Source organism: Leishmania panamensis, assembly GCF_000755165.1.
Source record: "Leishmania panamensis strain MHOM/PA/94/PSC-1 chromosome 33 sequence".
Classification (NCBI taxonomy): domain Eukaryota; phylum Euglenozoa; class Kinetoplastea; order Trypanosomatida; family Trypanosomatidae; genus Leishmania; species Leishmania panamensis.
In genome coordinates this window covers 802,700-821,980 of record NC_025880.1, presented here as the reverse complement: position 1 = coordinate 821,980, position 19,281 = coordinate 802,700, and the positions used below count along the sequence as shown (strand labels likewise).

The 19,281-nt window shown below is 57.4% G+C and overlaps 5 protein-coding genes across 5 annotated transcripts, besides 2 other annotated features; all 5 read right to left on the bottom strand.

Moving 5' to 3' along the window:
* Positions 1–388: 388 nt before the first annotated feature.
* On the bottom strand, positions 389–784 carry LPMP_332170 (hypothetical protein; the record flags this gene model as incomplete). The annotated part of the gene is made up of 1 exon (XM_010704006.1): positions 389–784. One exon carries the CDS (start codon positions 782–784, stop codon positions 389–391), a length of 396 nt encoding a protein of 131 aa, XP_010702308.1.
* A 690-nt stretch (positions 785–1,474) lies between these two features.
* On the bottom strand, positions 1,475–2,743 carry LPMP_332160 (hypothetical protein; the record flags this gene model as incomplete). Its single annotated transcript, XM_010704005.1, has 1 exon — positions 1,475–2,743. The coding sequence occupies one exon, from the start codon at positions 2,741–2,743 to the stop codon at positions 1,475–1,477; it is 1,269 nt and encodes a 422-aa protein (XP_010702307.1).
* Positions 2,744–3,799: 1,056 nt separating this feature from the next.
* On the bottom strand, positions 3,800–6,163 carry LPMP_332150 (hypothetical protein; the record flags this gene model as incomplete). The annotated part of the gene is made up of 1 exon (XM_010704004.1): positions 3,800–6,163. One exon carries the CDS (start codon positions 6,161–6,163, stop codon positions 3,800–3,802), a length of 2,364 nt encoding a protein of 787 aa, XP_010702306.1.
* Positions 6,164–8,991: 2,828 nt separating this feature from the next.
* Positions 8,992–11,400, bottom strand: LPMP_332140 (hypothetical protein; the record flags this gene model as incomplete). The annotated part of the gene is made up of 1 exon (XM_010704003.1): positions 8,992–11,400. The coding sequence occupies one exon, from the start codon at positions 11,398–11,400 to the stop codon at positions 8,992–8,994; it is 2,409 nt and encodes an 802-aa protein (XP_010702305.1).
* A 2,100-nt stretch (positions 11,401–13,500) lies between these two features.
* Positions 13,501–13,817: a repeat region.
* Positions 13,818–14,037: a repeat region.
* A 2,100-nt stretch (positions 14,038–16,137) lies between these two features.
* On the bottom strand, positions 16,138–18,687 carry LPMP_332130 (hypothetical protein; the record flags this gene model as incomplete). The annotated part of the gene is made up of 1 exon (XM_010704002.1): positions 16,138–18,687. One exon carries the CDS (start codon positions 18,685–18,687, stop codon positions 16,138–16,140), a length of 2,550 nt encoding a protein of 849 aa, XP_010702304.1.
* Positions 18,688–19,281: the final 594 nt, after the last annotated feature.

The following is a 19,281-nucleotide window of genomic DNA, read 5'->3' as shown; positions in this document are numbered from 1 at the left end:
ACACACACACACACACACACACACACACACACACACACCTGCACAATTTCAAACAACGTACCACGCTAACCTGGACACCATCTTGTTTTTTTTTTTTGCGTTTTGTCGGCGCCGTCGTCTCTTTTTTTTTTTTTGGAGAGGCTCTTTGAGGAGAGTGTCGCGGTGCGACGTTCGCCGACGGCCAACCGGAAGGAGAAGAGCAACACATGAGCATGAACAATCCGCATTTGCCCCATCATACTACCCCGTCTCTATAGCCCAAAAAAACGCCACAACGCACGCAGGCACTGGGGTCTGGGGAAAGAAACAGCCTAAGTTGGAAAAGAGGGAAGTGCGTGCGGGGAGAGCTGTGCACAGTTGCAACCGGCAAACGCATTCTGGCGCCGTCTCACTCATCGACCCCTTGCTCACAGAAAGTAACGGTCTTGTATTCTTTAGCCTGCGCGTCCAGCTTGTCTTTGATGTCATTCATGAACGGCATGATGCGCTCGTGCTGGATGCGGAGGTTGGCCACAGCCTCCTCACCCTCCATTTCAGTCCCATCGTTCGTCCACAGATCTGTGGAGTCCTCGATGAACTGTTTCTTGGTCCCCAGGCGGTTGAACACGAAGTGGCGAATAGCAAAGACCTGCACTACGCAGCACGCCAAAGTCACCTTGAGCATCACCTGCATCGTCGCGCCGCTGATGCCAGTCTCACCGCAGTTCGCGTAGAAGTACGTACGAGCGCCTGAGCACACAGCACGGCTGCTGGTGAAGCCCTGCAGACCCAGGCGCCGGAACATGGCTGACACAAGAACGAGAGCAAAAGTGAAGATCTGCTCAGATGGCCGGTGGGCGAGAAAAGACAGATCGGAGATGATAAGAGAAGCAGCACACAGCTAGAAAACCAACGTCACTGGGGTTCGAAAAGGCTGTAGGGTGCTTGAGACACGTGGAGTGGAGCGTAGATGGTGCTGAAGGCTAAGTGGGGGACACATGTCGGGAGCAGCGTCGCGGTAAGTCATGAGAGATGGGAGGAGCAACGGGAAAAGAGAAGGGGGAATGTAAGTAAGGGGAAGGAGGTGATGAGAAAAGGAAAAAATCTTCAACCGTTCTTCATTTTCGAAGCGCGCGACAATGTCTCCTCCGATTGCATTGGTGCGCGTTTTCTGCCGCCTGATGCGAAAACTTAGCGTGGAGCTGATGAGGTGACTCGGGTCACAGCAGCGCCATGCACACCGACTTCCCCTCGAGAAGCAAACGTAGCTCAGTCAAGCAGTGCGTTACTTGCTTGAGTAGGTAGGCTACCACCGCGCTGCTGCTGCTGCTGCAGATAGGTGACAGTATCTTTTCTAGAGTTATCCGTAGTGTTAAGTGAGCACCTTATTCAAACTTACTCGAGTCGAGTAGCCACCCTATCACCCCACAAGCACACCGTTCTCCACCTGCCTCTTTCAGTGAACGAGGATATGGGCTAGCACACGGCCGTGGGCTCAATCAAGCTCGTCGCTACCAGGTGCAATGTAGGCGTCCATGATGTCGTCCAGATAGGGCAGCACACTCCGCTCGAGGAACTCGCTCACGCTGGGTGCTAGCGTGACCGCTGGCGTCGCTGCGACAGATGAGCCATCCTCCTCGACCACCTCCACGCAGCTAGCTGAAGCAGCCACCTTCGTCGCGTGTGCGGCCTTCGAGACATCGAGTGCCCCCGCGAGCACTTTCTTCGCGTTCACACTCTCCAGTCTTGCCATGCCATCCTCTGACTCGAGCATGCTGGCGATGAACTCTGCCAGGCTCTTCTGAATATCCTCAATTGGCTCCTTGCAGTTCAGCCGTTCCACTGCTGTCACAAGCGCGTCGCTCTTCAGGATTAGGCTGTAGAGTGGCTTTGGTGAGCAACTGCAGTTGCAATAGCACTGGGCGGCAAGATAGCGATGACGTGGGTTCGGTGACGAGAGCGAGCTGCTCAAGGTCCCGCGCCACTCGCTGTCTTCCAGCAACAGCTCCTGACCGTCGAGGGTGCGGGTGACATTGAGCAGAATGTGAAGGATCCACCGACTCAAGTCTCGGTGTGACGTAGCGGGCAACGAGGTGTGCTTCGGGTTCGCCAAGTCCCCACCGTCATCGCTCACTGCATGATCGATCTTCTTCGCTGCATCCTCTCCGACTTCGGCTGCCTCCCCATTCACCACACTTCTTGCCGCCTCCATGGCGGACACGAAGCGCTCGTAGTACACCTGCAGCTTTCCGAGGTAGAAGCCGCGCATGTCCTCGTCATTTTTTTGCAAAAGGTCGTCAATGGCAGTCACGTGGCTGGCTGTGAGGTTGTTCAGCAACATCAGCGTCAGCTCCTGAATGCTGCGCACGTACGACTCTGGCTGATCACTCCGCGCCATCCCATCCAGCAGCCGCATTGCCTTGCGCACCACCTTGCGCTGCACCAGCATCTCGGCGCAGCTGCCGTCAGCCGAGCAGTTGATAAGGATTGTCAGAATGTCGCCTAGCACGAGTTTGCCGCCCGGGTGCAGACATTGGAGGAGGGCGTCGGTGCAGCTGGGGCCGTACTGCGCGGAGGCTAAAAAGAGATAGAGATCGCGGTTCTCCTTGCTGTGCTCGGCGATGCCATGAATTGCCATCTTGCGAACATCTTCTCGTTCGTGACGCACAAAGGAGAAGGTCTCCTGAAACTGCTGGATGGTGTCGGCAGAGGGCATAGTCTGCTCCCCTGTCACGGGGGAGACAGATAACGAGACAGAGGCCATGATGGGCGCCGGAAAGGGGGGAGAGGAGTGGCGCTCAATAAAGAAGAACAAAGAGGTTGGTGTGAGAAGAGCGCTCCAGACAATGAAGTGCGTCGGTGCGTGGAGTAGATGGTGCGCTTGGTTTGTCTCGTTTTCCTCTCTTCAGGGTGGACGTCAACAGGAAGCGAAGCGGGTAGGAGGAGAACACAAGAGTGCGCTATATGGGCAGCCAGCGCAATCTGCAAAGGTGCAGAAATGGTGATGGAGTGGTAAGAAGCGTCATCGCCAAGAAAAAGAGCAGCGATAGCAAAGAATAAGGTAGAGGAGGAGACCGAGCGCACGAGAGGAGAGATTCCGCGCTTGCGCAGGATACCGATTCCAGCGCAAACAGAAAGAGCCCACACACACTTCAACGTACTCGCGGAGGTCGTTCGCCTAGAGAATCCAAAAATAATCCGTCCAACTTTATCCTCCTTGATTGCGTGGCACGCACGTACATGAGTTCGTCGTTGAGAGGGAGGGGGGAGGGGGTGAAGAGATTCGTTCAACTTTCGTTGTTGCTGCTCGTGACTATCATTACGTTGCACCTGTTGAGGGACCTTTCATTACGCCATCTCGCACCATTCCGGAGTTTGTTGTTTAGCTCTGTAGCACCGTGTGCCTTTTTAACCCACCACCACACCAGAAGAAAAAGAGATGCGCCAAGCGTCGCCTGCAAGGCGGACTACAGGAACGAGGGAAGGAGAACAGGGACAGGCACGTCGTGACGTAGAAGAGATAGAGAGAATACCAGGAAGGAAGAGAAAGGTACGTCGGCCAAGGCCTGACATGCTGTCACTCACTGCGCTCATTCTCGTTCTCTCCATCCCCTCAATACTAACTTTCTCACCTCTCTGGCTCTGCTTGCTGTGGCTGCCTTCCCACCCCCCTTCTCCTCCTCACTTCACCTCCGAAGCTAAAGTGGAGACAAAGCAGCGGCTGCGAAGGCGTACGTGGCAGTTGAGAGGAAGCGTTTACTTACCCACACACGCACACACCGTCCTATCCGATAGGTGCTCGAGCCTTTCTCTACAGGAGTCATTCACCGCCGACAGGCACGACGGCGCCAACACGGTTAGCCTCTGCTGCAGTCCCGTGAGTCCGCTGGCGCAGTGCTGCCACCACCTGCCTCTTGTGCACGCGCTGCCCATAAGACACACGCATGGCACGTATCTGAGCGTAAAGTGCGCTGGCGCTTTGCTGAGGAAGCAGTACCGGGTCCAGGTAGCCGGCGATGTGAAGCTCCTCCATCAGCCCATACACCTGCTGCATGCGTGTGAGTTCGTCGCGTGGGTCGGGGCTCTCCTCCTCGACATCGCCCTCAACCACGCCAGACAGCATCGACAACGTCACCGCCTCCGTCAACTGCCGGACCAAAGTTACGATGGCGGTCAGGCACTGTCGGTCGCGGTATACGACGGCACCACCGTGCCGAACAGCACGCTGGGTGTGCTCCAACAGCTTGCATAGCAACACTGCCTCATCCTGCGTGAGCTGGTAGATGAGTGTGCGGTTCGACAGCGCTGCAGCCCCAGCAAAGGCGGCTGTGTGCTTGGCGGCGTTTAGCTGTGCAGTGATTGTCGCGTGCTCCGTCGCAATACCGCGGGCCTCGCTTAGCACATACCAGAAGGTCGCTTCGCTGCGCTCGAGCTCCGTCACAGGGCTCGCGGACGGTGACGGAGCTGATGAAAATGCCGCTCTCGCTGTGAGTTCGCCGGCATAGTCGGCCTCCTGCAGCCCAGACCGCCTCTGTATCTCCACCAAGACGCGGCGCGTCAGGATACTGCTCACATCCGCGATCGCCTCCACCTCAGGCTCTGGCTCCGTGAGCCAGAAGCTGCAGCACGCCGACAGACCGCGACGGAGAACTGTGAGGTAGTCGGACAAAGAGTCCGCGTGCATGGCCTCCCACATGAGCTTCTCAGCAAGTTTGTTGTGTGTAAGCAGCTCTGTCACTGCGATCTGCTGAGAGAGGAGCTGCTGTACCTCAGCATGCACACTTGCGTCGCTGTCGGCGGTCACAAACTGACGCACCAGGCGGGCTTCCTGCTCCTCGAGTTCACTACGAGAGAGGTTCTGTCGCTGCAGCTCGTACTCGCGTGCAGCCTTGATGAAGGCAGCGTAGACGCTGGCGCGGTGCCGCGGGTCGCGTAGCCGCAGCGTCATGGCGGTGACGGCGCGCAGCCCCTCGTCGAATGGGTAGCGCGGCAGCAGCGCCAAGAAAACCGCGTATCGTGCTAGCGACGTCGCCAAGGATGCGCCGGCGCGCACCTGAACAGCGTGCGGGCTCAGCGTTTCCCCGTAGGCAACGTCCTGCACGAGCACTACGTGTGTGATCAGCCGCGCAGCTTCACTTTTTCCTTCTTCAGGGACGATGTCAAACCACTCGGTCGCACCCACCAAAGCCTCCGACGCAGGCACCGCGGAGGGTACTGTAGACAGCAGAGAACCCTTTCCATCCATGCACGTCAGCGTTTGCAAGATGAAGCGCATCTGTAGCTGCTCTTCCAGCGGCGCGCGCGTCAGAAAGCCGGACTGCAAGCGGGCAGCGAGGCCCTGCACCAGCTTCTGCGAGAAGCTCGCCGCCCAGTTATCACCACTACCCGTCATTTCCTCGATAAAAGCTGCGTAGCTGCGGTCGACAGCGCCAGCTGCCGGTCGCCCAGACTCCTCGCCACTGGCGCCGGTGGCAACCATCACCTGCTTTGTGAAGGCGATCACCAGCGCACACCGCAGGTAGCACCACACTATGTCCTTCCAATTTCCGTTCATCTTGAAGGCGTTCTCCAACACGGTAAGGTTTCCGCACAGCGCCGCTCCAATCACGGCATCGAAGTCGCTTACAGCGTTCGGCGTCGGCGTCGCCGCGCTTCCCTGTACGCCAACAGCGGCGGCGGCGCTGCGGTACTTAAGGGACTCTTCGTACAGCTGCGAGAGGTTGTCAAGGCGGTACTCGTTGCCGCACCACGCCTGATCCAATTCACCATGTGCGTACTCGCCAAATAGAGGCACCAAAGCGGTTTGGCTGAACCACGGCTCCTGCACCGTCTGCAGCTGGGCTGCGCTGAGGATACAGCTGTGTACGCAGCTCTCGTACGTGACGGCGGCGCTAATGGCGCGATGCAGCTCGCCACCGCGCAGGTACGTCAAGATGAGCTGGCGGAGCACCACCTCTTCCTCTCCATGCAGTCGCGGTTCGTGCCGCGAGTTGTCACGGTACGTACTCTCCAGCCAGCGGCAGATGATATTCGCCCGGCGTAGAACCGGCTGGCGCTGCAGGAAGGCTTGTAAATGAGCGTAGTGCGAGACGAACCAGCGACGATGCGGCTGCACCGACTCGATGCCAATGGCGTCCGGGTGGTACTGATCTGACTGCTCGGCATCCGCGTAGACCTCCTGCATGAGAGCCCAGAGGTACTCCTCCTCCTTGCGTCCAGTCGCGCGGCTCGCTTGCTTGAAGTACTCCACAGTTGGCACTGCTCGAACTGCAGCGGTGACAGTGTTTGACAGACATCCAGGAGAGGGGAGCGCGATCGAGGCACTCGAAGATGGAAGGTACCACTCCGCGAAGGTGCGCAAGGCAGACGTGCTGGACGCCGCGGTGACAGTACCACATCGACGACCAGAGGCCGCAGATGGAGCCGCAACCACGACCGTGTTAGCCGCTGTTGTATCGGCGGGCACAGGGCGACCGTGCACATCACGGACATAGGCACCTGACCGGGGGAGCACGATGTCTACCTTGCCGTACTGTCGCTCGTATTCCGTCATTGCAAGCGTACGAGAAGCTCTTAAGCCAAAGCGAAAGTAGGGGTGAGGGAAGGAGGAAATGCCTCCTGCGGGCGGCCTGAAAAAGGAGAAAGGGGGGAGCACGCAGGGAGGTGTAGGAAAATTAGCGGTTTCCCTATTGACGTAACTGTGGAGGTACGTGCCTGTGTGTGCCTGTGTGTGTGTGTGCAGCCTTCAGTGCAGGACGCCAGCAAGGCGATCAGCGAAAAGAACTCCCCCCCCTCCCAAAGCAAAAAAAAAGAGAGAGACGTAGAGCCGAGGTAGTGAGGCACCAAACGGGGAAGAAGAGAGACTGTGAGAGAGACACAGCGGCGTGAGAAGTAATTGTGAAACCAGTAAAGTGCAAAGCGGACGCGCACACAGACATAAGACACAACTACGTGTTAGTCTGTTATGCCCACGAGAGACGCACTCCGGCCACCGAAGAGCGAACTCTTAAAGGTGCAACCGCTCCAGTTACCTCCGCGGCTGCACTCGAGTGAAATGCTCAAACGGAACCACAGCGATAAGCCAATGGTCAGCATTCCTTTAATTAAAAGGAAAAAAGAGTACGGAAGCGTTTGAGGGTAGGCCACGCGTGTGTGCATCACCGCAGGCGCCCCATCACAACAACCTAGCGCGCCGCGCACACCCACCACACTTTATGAAAGCAACGCTATGACGACAACAAGACGCCACGGACAAGGTATAAACAAGAAAGGAAACAGCTGACCCTCGCGTGAGCACCCGCTGCCTGCTCAGCAACTAGAATGGGACTGCTGCCCTTCAGAGAGTTTACAGGGCACGATCCAGCAAGATGCGTTCATAATCAGAGGCAGGAGGGATCTTCATGGTCAGCGGCGGCCCGTTCCACATGTCCTCTGCGCTTGTGATGCACTCCCAGCTCCGCCGTGATCGCGCATGATCCGCTGTCATTGTCGTGGCGCCCTGATCCGTATCCTCGTCCGCCGCTGGTGCATTCATCGTGCGGCTGGTGGGAGGCAAGGAAAGCGATGTGGCACCATGATCAGCGTAAGCACGAACGAGAGATGAGAAGGACGGGAAAAAGCTTGCGTGCGTTGGGTTTCGCGTAGTGGAGTCGAGCGTTGGTGATGTATCAAACGCCTGGCGGAGATACACTGGATCGTAGCAGCCAAACTGCGGCACCTCGCCTCTTCTGTAGTGCTCCTTGAAGGCCTCCGTGCAGCAGGCCGGGAGCGTTCCTAGAGAACTCGGTGCAGAAGGTGAGAAAGATGACGAAGGAGACGACGATGAAGACGAGATTGGGGCCGATGCTGCGGCGGCGGCTTCTGGTGTGCTGTGCATCTTCACTTCAAATCCGTCTCCCCACTCTCTGTTTGGCGTTCTGCCTGTATAAAAGGGGTGTCCTTCAGTCGTCCCTACTCCACTCAGAAGTCACGGCTGCACCGAACAGGCTTTGTTTGGCGTCACGGTATCGGTGTGAATAACACACGAGAGAGGAGTTGTGAAGAGCAGATGGAGTGTGTGTGGGGGGGGGGGAGGGGGGGGTAGAGAAGGAAAGCAACACGCAAAGGCGCGACGACAACACGGCCCCACCCTTCACAAAGAGGAAAGGGGTAAGGCAGAGAGAGGAATGGGAAAGGGGGCAGGAAAGAAAAGGGGGCGAAGGCGAAGTGTGCTGCGCACCACACTTTGGCCTGAACACATGTGGGACCATGCCTTGTCTCGCTCTCTCTCTCTCTGCTATCTCCTTGGACCCAAGACATCCTAGATGCGCAGAGCGACTCCTCACTTGGACGCACTGAGAATGTCATAGTTACACACGCGGGGGAAGTTTGTCTTGGATCAGTGCGTCACAGCTTGAGTATCTCGGGTCCTGTGCGCGTCTGACTGTTGGGGCTCCATGCGTCGGCCTAGTCGTTTCCCGGAGTGGTGGAGAGAAGGAGGGAGCTCGTGGGATTGTTGATGGTTTTCCGCTGATCAAATGAAACTCGCGTCGCCTTATAGGTACACACACACACACGCATGTGCATGCTCGCACTTCTGTCCTCACGCGCTACCACGGCAAGAGCCCTCCTCGCCTCTCCCCCAAATCCTCGGAAGTCTTGAATGGAACAACACAAAACGCTAACTTGGCACACACACACACACACACACATCCACACAAGTGCCCATACACACACGTACAGGCAGGACGACAGTGGCGTCGGCTATGTACATGATGGAGCAAAATGACCCCCTGAGAAAGAAAGAGATAAAAAAAGGGAGGAGGGACAGTTGAAAGCGTCATCACAGCACGTATGGAATGGAACACACGTTTACACATGATGAGGCATCACCCCCACCCCCACCACCACCACCACTGCGCAGAAGCCTTGTATGCACCCACAAGCACGTATCGCCGTGCAGCACAGCAGTTGCCAGGAGGCGGCACAGTGCGATAGACGGCTGCCCGCCTCTGTCTTCCCTGCCGAGGCTTTCTATATGGTCGACGCGGTAAGCACACCGTTTACGTTGAGGAGAAGCTTCTCCACAACATCGGCGATCTGTGTGGCGTGGCTTCTCGCCTCCGACATGAGTTCCTGCACATCCCCATCGCATTGCCTTTGCTGTAGCTGCTGACGCAGCCGTACCTCCTCAAGAGTGGTCACCGCCTCGACTCTGTCTTGATCTGTGTACCGCGACGTGTAGGAGAGCATCATGTGCAGCAGTTCCGGCTCTTGCACAATGCGGCACGGCGATGCTGCCGTCAAGTTCAGCAGCACGCCGTAGCAGTTGTACACGACACGCAGATCCTCATGCCCAAGGAAGAGCACAATCACCTCGTCGCAGTGGTTCGCCTCCATCCAGTCGCGTCCGGCGTTGGTGTAGCTAATGTTACCAAGGATGCGAGTGGCCTCCACAGTGGCCTCGACATTGTCCTCAAACAGGTAGTGCGCCAGCTGTAACCCGAGAGAGCTGTAGAGGGAGGAGAGCCAGTCGGACGCAACCCCACGTTCATCCTCACTGCGGGCCCGTTCTGCATACTCAAAGGCCCCGAAAAAGTAGGACAGATTGCTGAGGCACATGAGCACATACACAGCTGTCAGCTGCATGTTCGGTTTTCTCCTCAGTATCTCCAAGAGGTGCACCAGTGGCTGCGTCACAGACCGCACGAGCTGCAAGGGGCACCGAGGTGACATGGATGCAATTCCGAGCACCCAGACTACAGCCTGCAGCACTGGTATTGGCGGCAACGGCAACGACGCAGCGAACTGGTCTAGCTCGACACCTGCAGAGTCGGAGACGGTGACATAACGAATCGACAGTGTCTCCAAGAGGTCGACCATGGGAGCAGACACCAGGTACTCCTGCTGCTCTGGGTTGTTCTCTGCAACACGGGCAATCACACCACACAGGCGGGAGACGAGCAGCTCTATCGACGACTCTTGCGAGGTGTCTGCTTGCGAACGGGACAACTGTGACCTCAGCGCGTGCGCAGCAGCTGTAATCACGGCAGTGCCTGCCTGCATCTCTGCTAAGTACTCATCGACATAGGTGAGCTTCACTAAAGCGCGAGAGGCCGCCTCGACTGTTGCCGCGTCTGCCGCACAGGTGTTTAGCATGCTCGTAAGAGTCCCTAAAACGTCGAGTCCCTGCAGCTCCTCCGGATAGCGCTCAGCAAAGCATCGATAAAAGGTCCCAATGATAGGGAGCAGAGATGCAAGGGTGTCCGCTGCCGGAGAACCTGCCTGACAGTCGCTCAAAGATGCACAGTGCGCCAACGCATTCTTGCTGATCTCCTGTAGAGTAGGGAGAAACCCAAGAGACACAAGACGGGCACGAAGGCTCTCATGCTCCTCTGGTGCACTGCAGGGCAGGATGGGTGCCAGCGCTGAGGCAGCAGCCCCGCCGGCCTCACTTTGAGCAAAGCTCAGCGGTGAGCCTGCGGGCATGGCGTCAGCAAAGGGCACGCTGTTGACAAGATGCGGAGAGGGGTGAGAGGAGGAAAACTTGGGCCGAAGAGAAGCGGACTTCACACAGGATGCCTGCTGCAGATTCTGCATGTTACGCAGCTGGTTCTCAGCTTCGTCATCTACAAGCCCGCTGCCGCGAATCACGTCTGTCTCCCAGTAGTCGGAAAGAGGAAGACTCCTGTATGATGATGACCCACTGCTCTGCAGCCGCTGCGGGCGACGAGACACGCCCGGATTGTCAGCTCCCAGAGGAGTAACATGAGGCGCGATGGTGGCGGCGTCGACGGCGTCTTTGCAGCAAAGGGAAAGTGTGCTCAAGATCCACTTGATCCACTGCAGCGCCTGCAGCTGAGAACAGAATTCAGCCCCCGCCAGCAGCCGGAGAATTTCGACAAGTACCGCTAGAACAGTAGTCTCTCGTGCCACCCACTCGGCGAGACCCGCTTCCGCAATGACGTGCAGCGTGTGTACCGTTGCCTCAAACGAAATGAGCTCTGCCACGAGTGCTGCGACCGGGAAGCTCTGCAGCGTGATGGAGGCGGCAAGGAAGGCCCTTTGCGTGTACAATAGTGGCGCAAAGGTGGTGTTCGCCGAGGCTGATGCACGAGAGCCCTCCGCACTGTCGAACTCTGCTGTGTTAGAGTTCTCGAAATAGTAGTGGTCCACGGCCTGTCGCAGCGTAGCGCCAGTGGACCAATACCTGCAGAAGTCCCGCAGTGTCGACTGCAGCCACTCTACGGTTACCCTGTCAAGCGTGGGCGGCTTTCCCGTTGAGTGTAGTGATGTCACCAGGCGCTGCTTCAACTGAAGAAGATCAAATGACTGTGCAACACTTGAATTGCCTGCTTGCTGCACCACAAGGTAGAGCTGCCCGAACTCCTGGACATCGATGCCGTGATTTCGAGCTACCACAGACGACTGTCTCACGTGCATGTTATTTGCATCTTTCGCAGCGCTGATGTGACCAGGAAGCTCGAGCGTCCCAGTAGGAGGCAGCGGAGGTGGAGAAGGCAGAGACGAGAAGAAGTCGGTGCTGCTAGACATGGCGTCCCTGACGACGGAAATAGCTGAAGATGCAACCGTGCTTCCCTCGGCCATCTTGAGAGCCGCACTCGAAGACGACTCCGACACTGAGGACGGTGGTATCATGGGAGTCAGACGCCATCCTGCAGGCAGCCGGCGCTTCGAGCGGCTCTCCAGTCCACCACGGCAGCGAGCGAAAAAAGAGGCGGATGTGGAATCCCGACCGAGCACATTCGCGGACGCACCTGTCGAAAGAGAAGGTGGAGCAGCAAAAGCCTCTAACGGTGTCTCGGGTCGGATCGGGTCACGCACCGCGGCGCGTGCGTCGCGCAGAAGACGGATCACACGACTTCCGGCGCCAGAGGCCCCGACGGGAGCCGCAGAAGATGTTGCCGTGGCAGCAAGACGGGCACCGTTCGCTGGCGGGGTCTGTCTCAGGGACGGTGGTAATGGAATGCCGCTGCCGCTGCCGCTGCCACGTGCCACAGCAGGGATGGAAGAAGAGAATGTTGTGGAGGAGGAAGAGGGGGCCGCGTGGTAGTGCTCAGGGAGAGGCTCGTACTCCACTGGCGTGCGATCCGTCGATCCGCGGGCGGCTATGGGGAATGGCACCTGACGGTGCTGCGCGAAGCCCCGGGAATGCCCAGCTTGGTTGGCTCCAGCAGCGTGAGAGGACCCTGACCGCTTGCTCGTGGGCTTGGATCGTCTTGCCGGCGAGGCAGAGATGGGGCTGCTGAACAACATCAGCTCCTGTGTATGAAGGGGCGTACGGGAAGATGGCGTCACCGACGGCGGCCCCAGTGGACGACCAGAAGACCGCTTGGAAGGCATCGCCCGGTAGGTGCGTGTGTGGTCGCGTGGCAGCAAGAGCGAACCAGAAAGCGTCGACGCGCCTTCGTGCGTCTGAAGGACTCCTTTTGGTGGATGTGCGTGCCTGCTCGTCCAGTCATGCGCTGCGTTGGCAACAGTGCCCCCTTCCAACATCCAACAAAGAGATCGAAGCGAAATTGTACAACGGGAGGCCAAAGAGCCTCGAGAGTAAACGTCTCCACCCACACCCCTCTTTACTGATGGGCCCGCCCTTGTCTCCCTCTCTCTCTCTCTCACGTCGTCGTTGTCGTCGTCGTCGACAGTGCTCACAAACACCGGTGTTGCTTGCAGAAGAGAGTGAAAACAGTCAACGGTACACGCATGTGCCGCTAAGCGTGGGGCGGTGATCGGTATTTGGTCCGAGTGATACCCACATGATAATCAGAAAGAAAAAAAAGAAAGAGGAGAGAGGAGAGCCACAGAGTGAGGGAGCAATTCGCCACGAGGGAGAGCGAGCCAGTAACGTTGTTTGCCACGTCATTGAGTTGAGCAGCCGGCCTGCAGCAGCAGCAGCAGCAGCAGTAGCGAAAGGTGCACCTTCTAAATCAGTGACACCAGGCACTAGCAGGTCACTACCCATAACAGTCAGCACCTATGCGCGCATTTAAAAGCAAACCAAAAAGGACATTGGGGGTGGGGGAGGGAGACTTCAGATCTAGCAAAACGGCGGGAGAGAAAAACGGCAAGCGAGACCATCACACCCCGACACGAGCTAAAGTGTATTAGAGCAAGAGATCTAGTAAACATTGAAATGGAGATGCGCGCCCTCCATTTGATTCTTTTCGCCTCCGATTCATGTTGTCCCCGCTCGCATTCAAACACTCACATCACCACCACCCCCCTTGTTCTATCACTTCACAGTCATAAGCGCCACTGCCGGCACCACACCCACAGCAAAAGGTCCATATATAACGCACGCGCGTTTACCCGTGGATGACAATGGGGTAAAAAGAAAACTCACAAGTCATCAGCCTGAAGAAAAGCCAGGACAGGTCGGGGGTAAACTGCCTATGATGGATGAACGCGCACACGTGCACCCATGCCGAAGTGCAAAAAAACGCAGCAAACACACACAAAAAAAAAAGCCACACTAAGCGAGGGGAAGTCGAGGGCGAAGGGGTGAGACACACCTCTGGCAGGTTTCAACGTCTCGATTCCCTGCCATACAACACGTCAGCTCAATTCCTCACTCTGCCCCCGGCCTGCCACGGGCCCATCGCGCGGTGCGCAGCAGCCCTAGACACGCATTGCAGCACCGCGCCGCTACAGCCCCAAACTCCTCCCACACCGCCCCGCTGGTCGCACCACCGCCGCTCCCATATGCCGGCCGCCGCCTGGCGCATCTCGCGGGGCGGCGCAGGCTCCTCACACCAGTGGGCAGCGAGGGGTCGGGGGCGATGCGCTCGAGCCACGCTGGCACGTCGCCCAGCATATGGGTGGCGCAAGCGGGCTCACTGCTGCAGAATACCATTTTCCACCATCATAGGGTCCGTGCTGAGCGCCATGAGAAGGGGAAGCGAGTCTGTGGCAGTAGTCAAACTTCATTTTTTGCGTCTTTCGTTAATCGAGCTCTCTTCGCAGCAGATTAAGGCGCAGTTCTATTGCGTCACACTCAGCGCGATAACTGCAAACAAGGGGGGGCGGCCGCAGCCTGATGGCGCTGCATCTATGACTACAGCATTAGCATTAAACATCGCGATCACTCCTGGTTAGAGGTCAAGTCAGACACAGAAAGGGAAAAAGAATAAAGTGACGCTGGCACCGATACAAGAACAAGGCACCAAGAGAGAGACACCTGAAAGGATAAAAGGAATGGCACAAGATAACAGTGGGCTGCACCGTGGGTTGGGGGGTGTGGTTGTGTGTTTGCTTGTGCTTTTCTTTTTGTGTGTGCGCGTGCAGTCGGCTCAAGTCCTTGCGCTCCTCCCCTGTGCACGTGGCGCGTGGCCAAAGTGGGGTATGGGATGTAGATCACCTGCACGTCCCACACACGCCTCGTCTCCTCCTCCTTCCTGCCAAAATCTTCCATCTTAGGCAGTAAGGGAGGGGGGCGAAGAGCACACACGAAAATAAAGGCAGAAGACAACGCGATTTGGTCCGGTGGCAAACGCTCTATAAGGAGAGACAAAATGTGGAAGTGGCAAAACAAAGCACAAGAAAGGGGAAAAGAAGAAGAAGCGGAAGAGCCACACGAAGTGCCCCTCGTCCTCCTCCTCCTCCGGAGTCGGCACGGTGTTATTTTTCTTCCGGGCTTTGCGTTCGACACTGGGCAGCATCCGTTGAGAAGGGAGGGGGTCGATACAAGGGCACGCATGAGGTCGACAACGGCCGAAGCGCAGAGCGAACAAAGCGAGAAGAAAACGAGCGAACAGATGTAAGGAGAGAAACAGAAGAAGGCAAAGAAACGCGTTGGCAGTACTCCGACGACTACTACAAGTGAAAGAGAGGCGGGGGGAGACTTGATTCCCTTGTCCCAGCTCGAGGGAGCAATGATAAACAAGAAAGGAAGGACTGAATCGGGTTTGCTTTTGCTCGGCAAGGCGCAGAGGCGAAACTAGGTGGAAGTGATAGAGCAGCGAGAGAGTCAAGTGCGAGCAAGTGGGTGAAAAAACGAGAAGCCGTATCTCTCCACTACCACCCCCCTCCCACGTCCTATCCACTCACCCAGTGTGAATTCAGGTGCGCGGAAACTCTCATGCACACTGGCACACACATGCTCGCTACTCATTTACATCGGTTACGTGCGCGCATCTGTCTGTGTACCACATAGCGGGCGGGAAAATGAAAATCACAAAGAAATGAAATCGTTATGGAGAACACCAGCTCACGTTGCTGGCTCTTCGCTTTGCATGGCGTTGGGGACGGAGGGAGAGGGGATGAGTGCAGCAGAAGGGCGATGGTCATACGAACTTTGCTCTCTAAAGTTGCTCGATACGCAAATAAACGCGCCCCAGCGCGCACAGAAACACATGAGACACACCCACGCAAAGCTCCAATGCCTGAGTTAAAAGGAGGAAATGAGAAGAGGAACGTCAACAATAAAGCGAAAAGCACAACGTCAAACAGGCATAGAAAACAAAGCACGTTAAATGGCCATGTGTGCTGCCACGTGAAAAGAAGAGAGAAGATACGATCAAAACGAGCGAGCGAGTGAAAGGTGGGAGGAGGGATGTTCCATGTTAGCGAGAAACATAAACTGAACGTTCCAGTGGGAAAAGAGCGAGACATTCAGATGAAGCGCAGCATCAGCAAACACACAAGGGGGAGTGGAAAGGCCTGTGCGGAGAGACAAAAATTAAAAAAAGGAGAGGTGGAGGGGCGGCCACAATCAATACGCTGGCGAGCGAAAGAGACGCACATCATCGCTGGGAGATGCAACGTCGAAGAGATCAGCAGGGAACAAGTGAGGAGGTGCGCGCCAAGCACACGTGCGAAGCGGTGCAGCGAGCTATGGTGATGGTGGTGGTGGTGGTGGTCAGGGAAGTGAAGAGAGGGAGAGACACAAAAGGCCGGAGGGGAGCGGCTAGAGAGAGAGAGAGACAATGACCCCGGCACAGAGCGCATTGATCTTGAAAGGGGAGACGGCTGCAGAGCGGGGGTATAGGAGCACACATAGGCACACCCATACTGCCTTTCTCCCATTCTCTCCGTCTCCTAATTCATGAATGCTGCTGCCTTGTCGTTGAGGGTGCGCATCCAGCTGCTTGTATCATCTGTGCCGTCCAACGCGGAGTCCGGTTCTACTATGCGTGCCTCATTCGTGCGAGGCGCACACACTCACCTCGTCATGCTCACCGGCGGCGCCACCAAACCACCGCCACTGCTGGACATCTCCGCCATGACAACCCACAAAGGTGGCAATAGTGCAGCTGACGGCGCGTGCAGGCCCTCGAACGTGTGCATCAGCCGTTCGCGAGACGGTGCCACGGCCATCGGCGCTGCTGGTAACGGGGCTTCAGTGTCAGTCGAAGGAAATAGCGGGGACGAAGCCCTCACCGGTGGGTGCAACGAGTGCAACTCTGGTGCGCTCTCAGGGTATGAGCAAAAAACGCTGGCCTCCAGCATCGCCTGTGCTTCCCGTGCTGCCTGCTCCCGTTGCGAAAGAGACGCGTAGCCAACGCTCACCAGTACACCTGTTCCGCAGTTGAAGACCACAACGCAGAGCGATACCAGGCCGGCAACAACAGACAGGGCCAGAAGTATGAGGAAGATCCTCGTGTACCGTACGTCAGGACTGTATATTGTCGGCTGCAGCGTATTGAACCTCTTGAGCCGCTCGTACTGCGATGCTGTGCTAAGAGAGTGGCTCACCTTGTGCACTGCCTCGGTGTTGGTATACATCGCCGTCTTGGAGAAGGCAGCTTTGACAGAAAGCTTCATGTTTTGATTCATGAGGACGTTGCCCTGCACGCCCACCATTAGCAAGACACTGGTCAACCCATGCAAGCCTCTACGAACCACACATAGCATGCCAAAGAAATACATGAGAAGAATCCCGACAGCTGCGAATATGTAGTAGGCAGCAAGCAGCAAGTGGAATGTTGTGTCGTACTTGAAGTACATGTGAAGCAGTGCGGGCGGCAAGGGCCGCACGGAAGTGCTCAGCTGTGAGGCGGCTGTCCGCCTCGCTGGATGGCTTTGCGGCGACGGCACCTTCGCCGCGACGGGGGTGGGAATAAACCATGGCAGCGTGCGCAGAAATACCGATGCGAAGCTGCGCTGTGGATTGTCGCCTGAGAAGCCGGGGTGACACTTACCGTGCTGCGATGCTTCCTCGGTAGGCCCCTTTGGCGGCTGCACCTCCTCACTCGATAGCACCGCAATGTATCGGTCTCGCACCAAAGCAGCACGCGGCACCGCCGCCGTGGGACCCACAGTAGGAGCCTGCACCGCTGAGCGCGTTGACGGTGTGGCGGAGAAAATGTCTGGGCAGGCCTGCTGGATACTGGTGGGGTCACCAGTGTCACTGGGACCTACCGAGCTAAGCGGCGGCGTCAGCGCCCTTACAGAGAACCTAGCACGCGCAGTCAGTGGGCTGGTTGCTCCCTTGGCCAGAGAGACATTGAGCTGGCATGCTGTACCACTTTGTGGGGCTGCCATGGCAGCAGCAGGGGTGCTACCATCAACGTCACCCGGCATGGCCAACGCGCCGTGTGTTACCGCGTTTGGCAACCGTCGACTCGAACGCCTTATTGCTTCGCCGCCGAGTTCAGATGTGGTAACGTCACCCGGCGCCTTCACGATCGCGCGGGTCACGTCCGAGAAGAGCGGGGGGGCCGGGTCAGACACAACACGGATGCGTTTACCGCCGCCAGCACAGCCTGCGGCCGTCGCGCCATCGCGCCTGTCACGAGGTAAGACAACCCCGTCAGTCTCAGCGCGAGAAGGAGCGCTACAATCGCAGAAGAGCGGGCAGTTGCCTGGGAGGTGACGCACGGGCGGCACCACGATGGCCATGGGCTCCATGACTGCCTCCACCGGCGCCTGTGTATTGACACTTGGCGAGAGAGAGAGTGGCAGCGCTGTTTTGCTCAAATCCGCCTCGGCCTCCATAGTGGACTGAAGCGAGCAATGCTGGGCTGTGGCGCTGTAGGTCGCCGTCACACCATTTCCCCTCAGCGTCATCGGCAACTTTTGCGGTGGTGGAGAGCCTGAGTGGGCACCTTGCGGCGGCGGCGGCAGTAGCGGTGCCAAGGGCGGCGAGGACAACGACGCCTTTAGTGACAGGCGCAAACCCACCTGTGGGAGCTCTAGCCCTAGCACAGGGAGGGAGGAGTCGGACGCAGGCGTGACGGCCGCAGCAGCAGTAGCAGCCTCTGTGGTAGCACCTGCTTTGCCCAGTGGCGTTCCCTCTGCTTCGATATGTATCCTGCTTAGCGGGGGATGCATGTGCGAATCGTGGGCGGTTAGAGCGGAGGTGCGCACGAAATCAACCAGAGCTCTCTGGTCCCCACGAGATTCCGCGTGTGAGGCGCAAGCGTGCGGCGGCGGCTGTTGTTGTTGTTGTTGCTCCATCTCCGCGCTGCGTTGCAGGCGATCCTCCTGCACAGCCCACTGCCGCTGACGGACAAGGGGGTAAGCAACATGAATGCAGAAAAAAAGCGATGGCTGCACGAGTCCGACGGCGCCGCTGGTAACCATAAACCAGTTGGTCGTGAGCACGTCCTTGTCCGCGTTGGCCTCGATACGAGCACTCTTCAGGTAGAGGTGGCGCTGCATCAAGGTGACGACGAGCATGCTAAAGGAGAAAGCGAAGGTAATAGCATGTGAAGAAATGAGCAGGCATCGCACCTGGATGTACTGGCGAGCGGTCAGCTTGTCGGGCATGTTGTCCGCTTCACCCCACTGCCCTCCAATATGATAATCAGGGGAAACTCGGTCGACTCGACTTGGCACTGCTCAGGGTGGCTGCAGTGACGCTGTAGTGCCGTGAGTGGGACAAGTGTGAGCGTCTGTCGTCTCGCTATAGTCACTTCTCCAGTGCAAGTGGAGCCTCATGGCACAAACGAGTACAAGGAAGGAAGAAGATACACGAGCTCATATAAAATCCAGAAATGCTACCTCGTAGTGGCTGACCGGCGTCCAGGTGTGACCAGTGAGGAGTCCCAGTCAGATGGAGAGCGAGTGAGTCAGGCGCCCTTTTTGAGACCAACCAGCGCAGAAGGCGGAAGGGCGAGGAGGGAGGGAAGACAACCGCGCCGTGAAGGAGCAGCGTTTTCCTGCACAAACGAGTTGATTTCTTTTTGTTCTTCGCAGGTCTACTGCCGTATCCCTCAGAGAGAGAGAGAGACACATACACGGCGAATGAATGAATAAAGGACACGTCAATGACACAGAGAAGCACTGCACTCCTGTGAGGGAAGGCACATTTGCTACCCCCTGTGCGTGGCATGGAGAATGTGCGTTGGTCTCGTTTCGAGG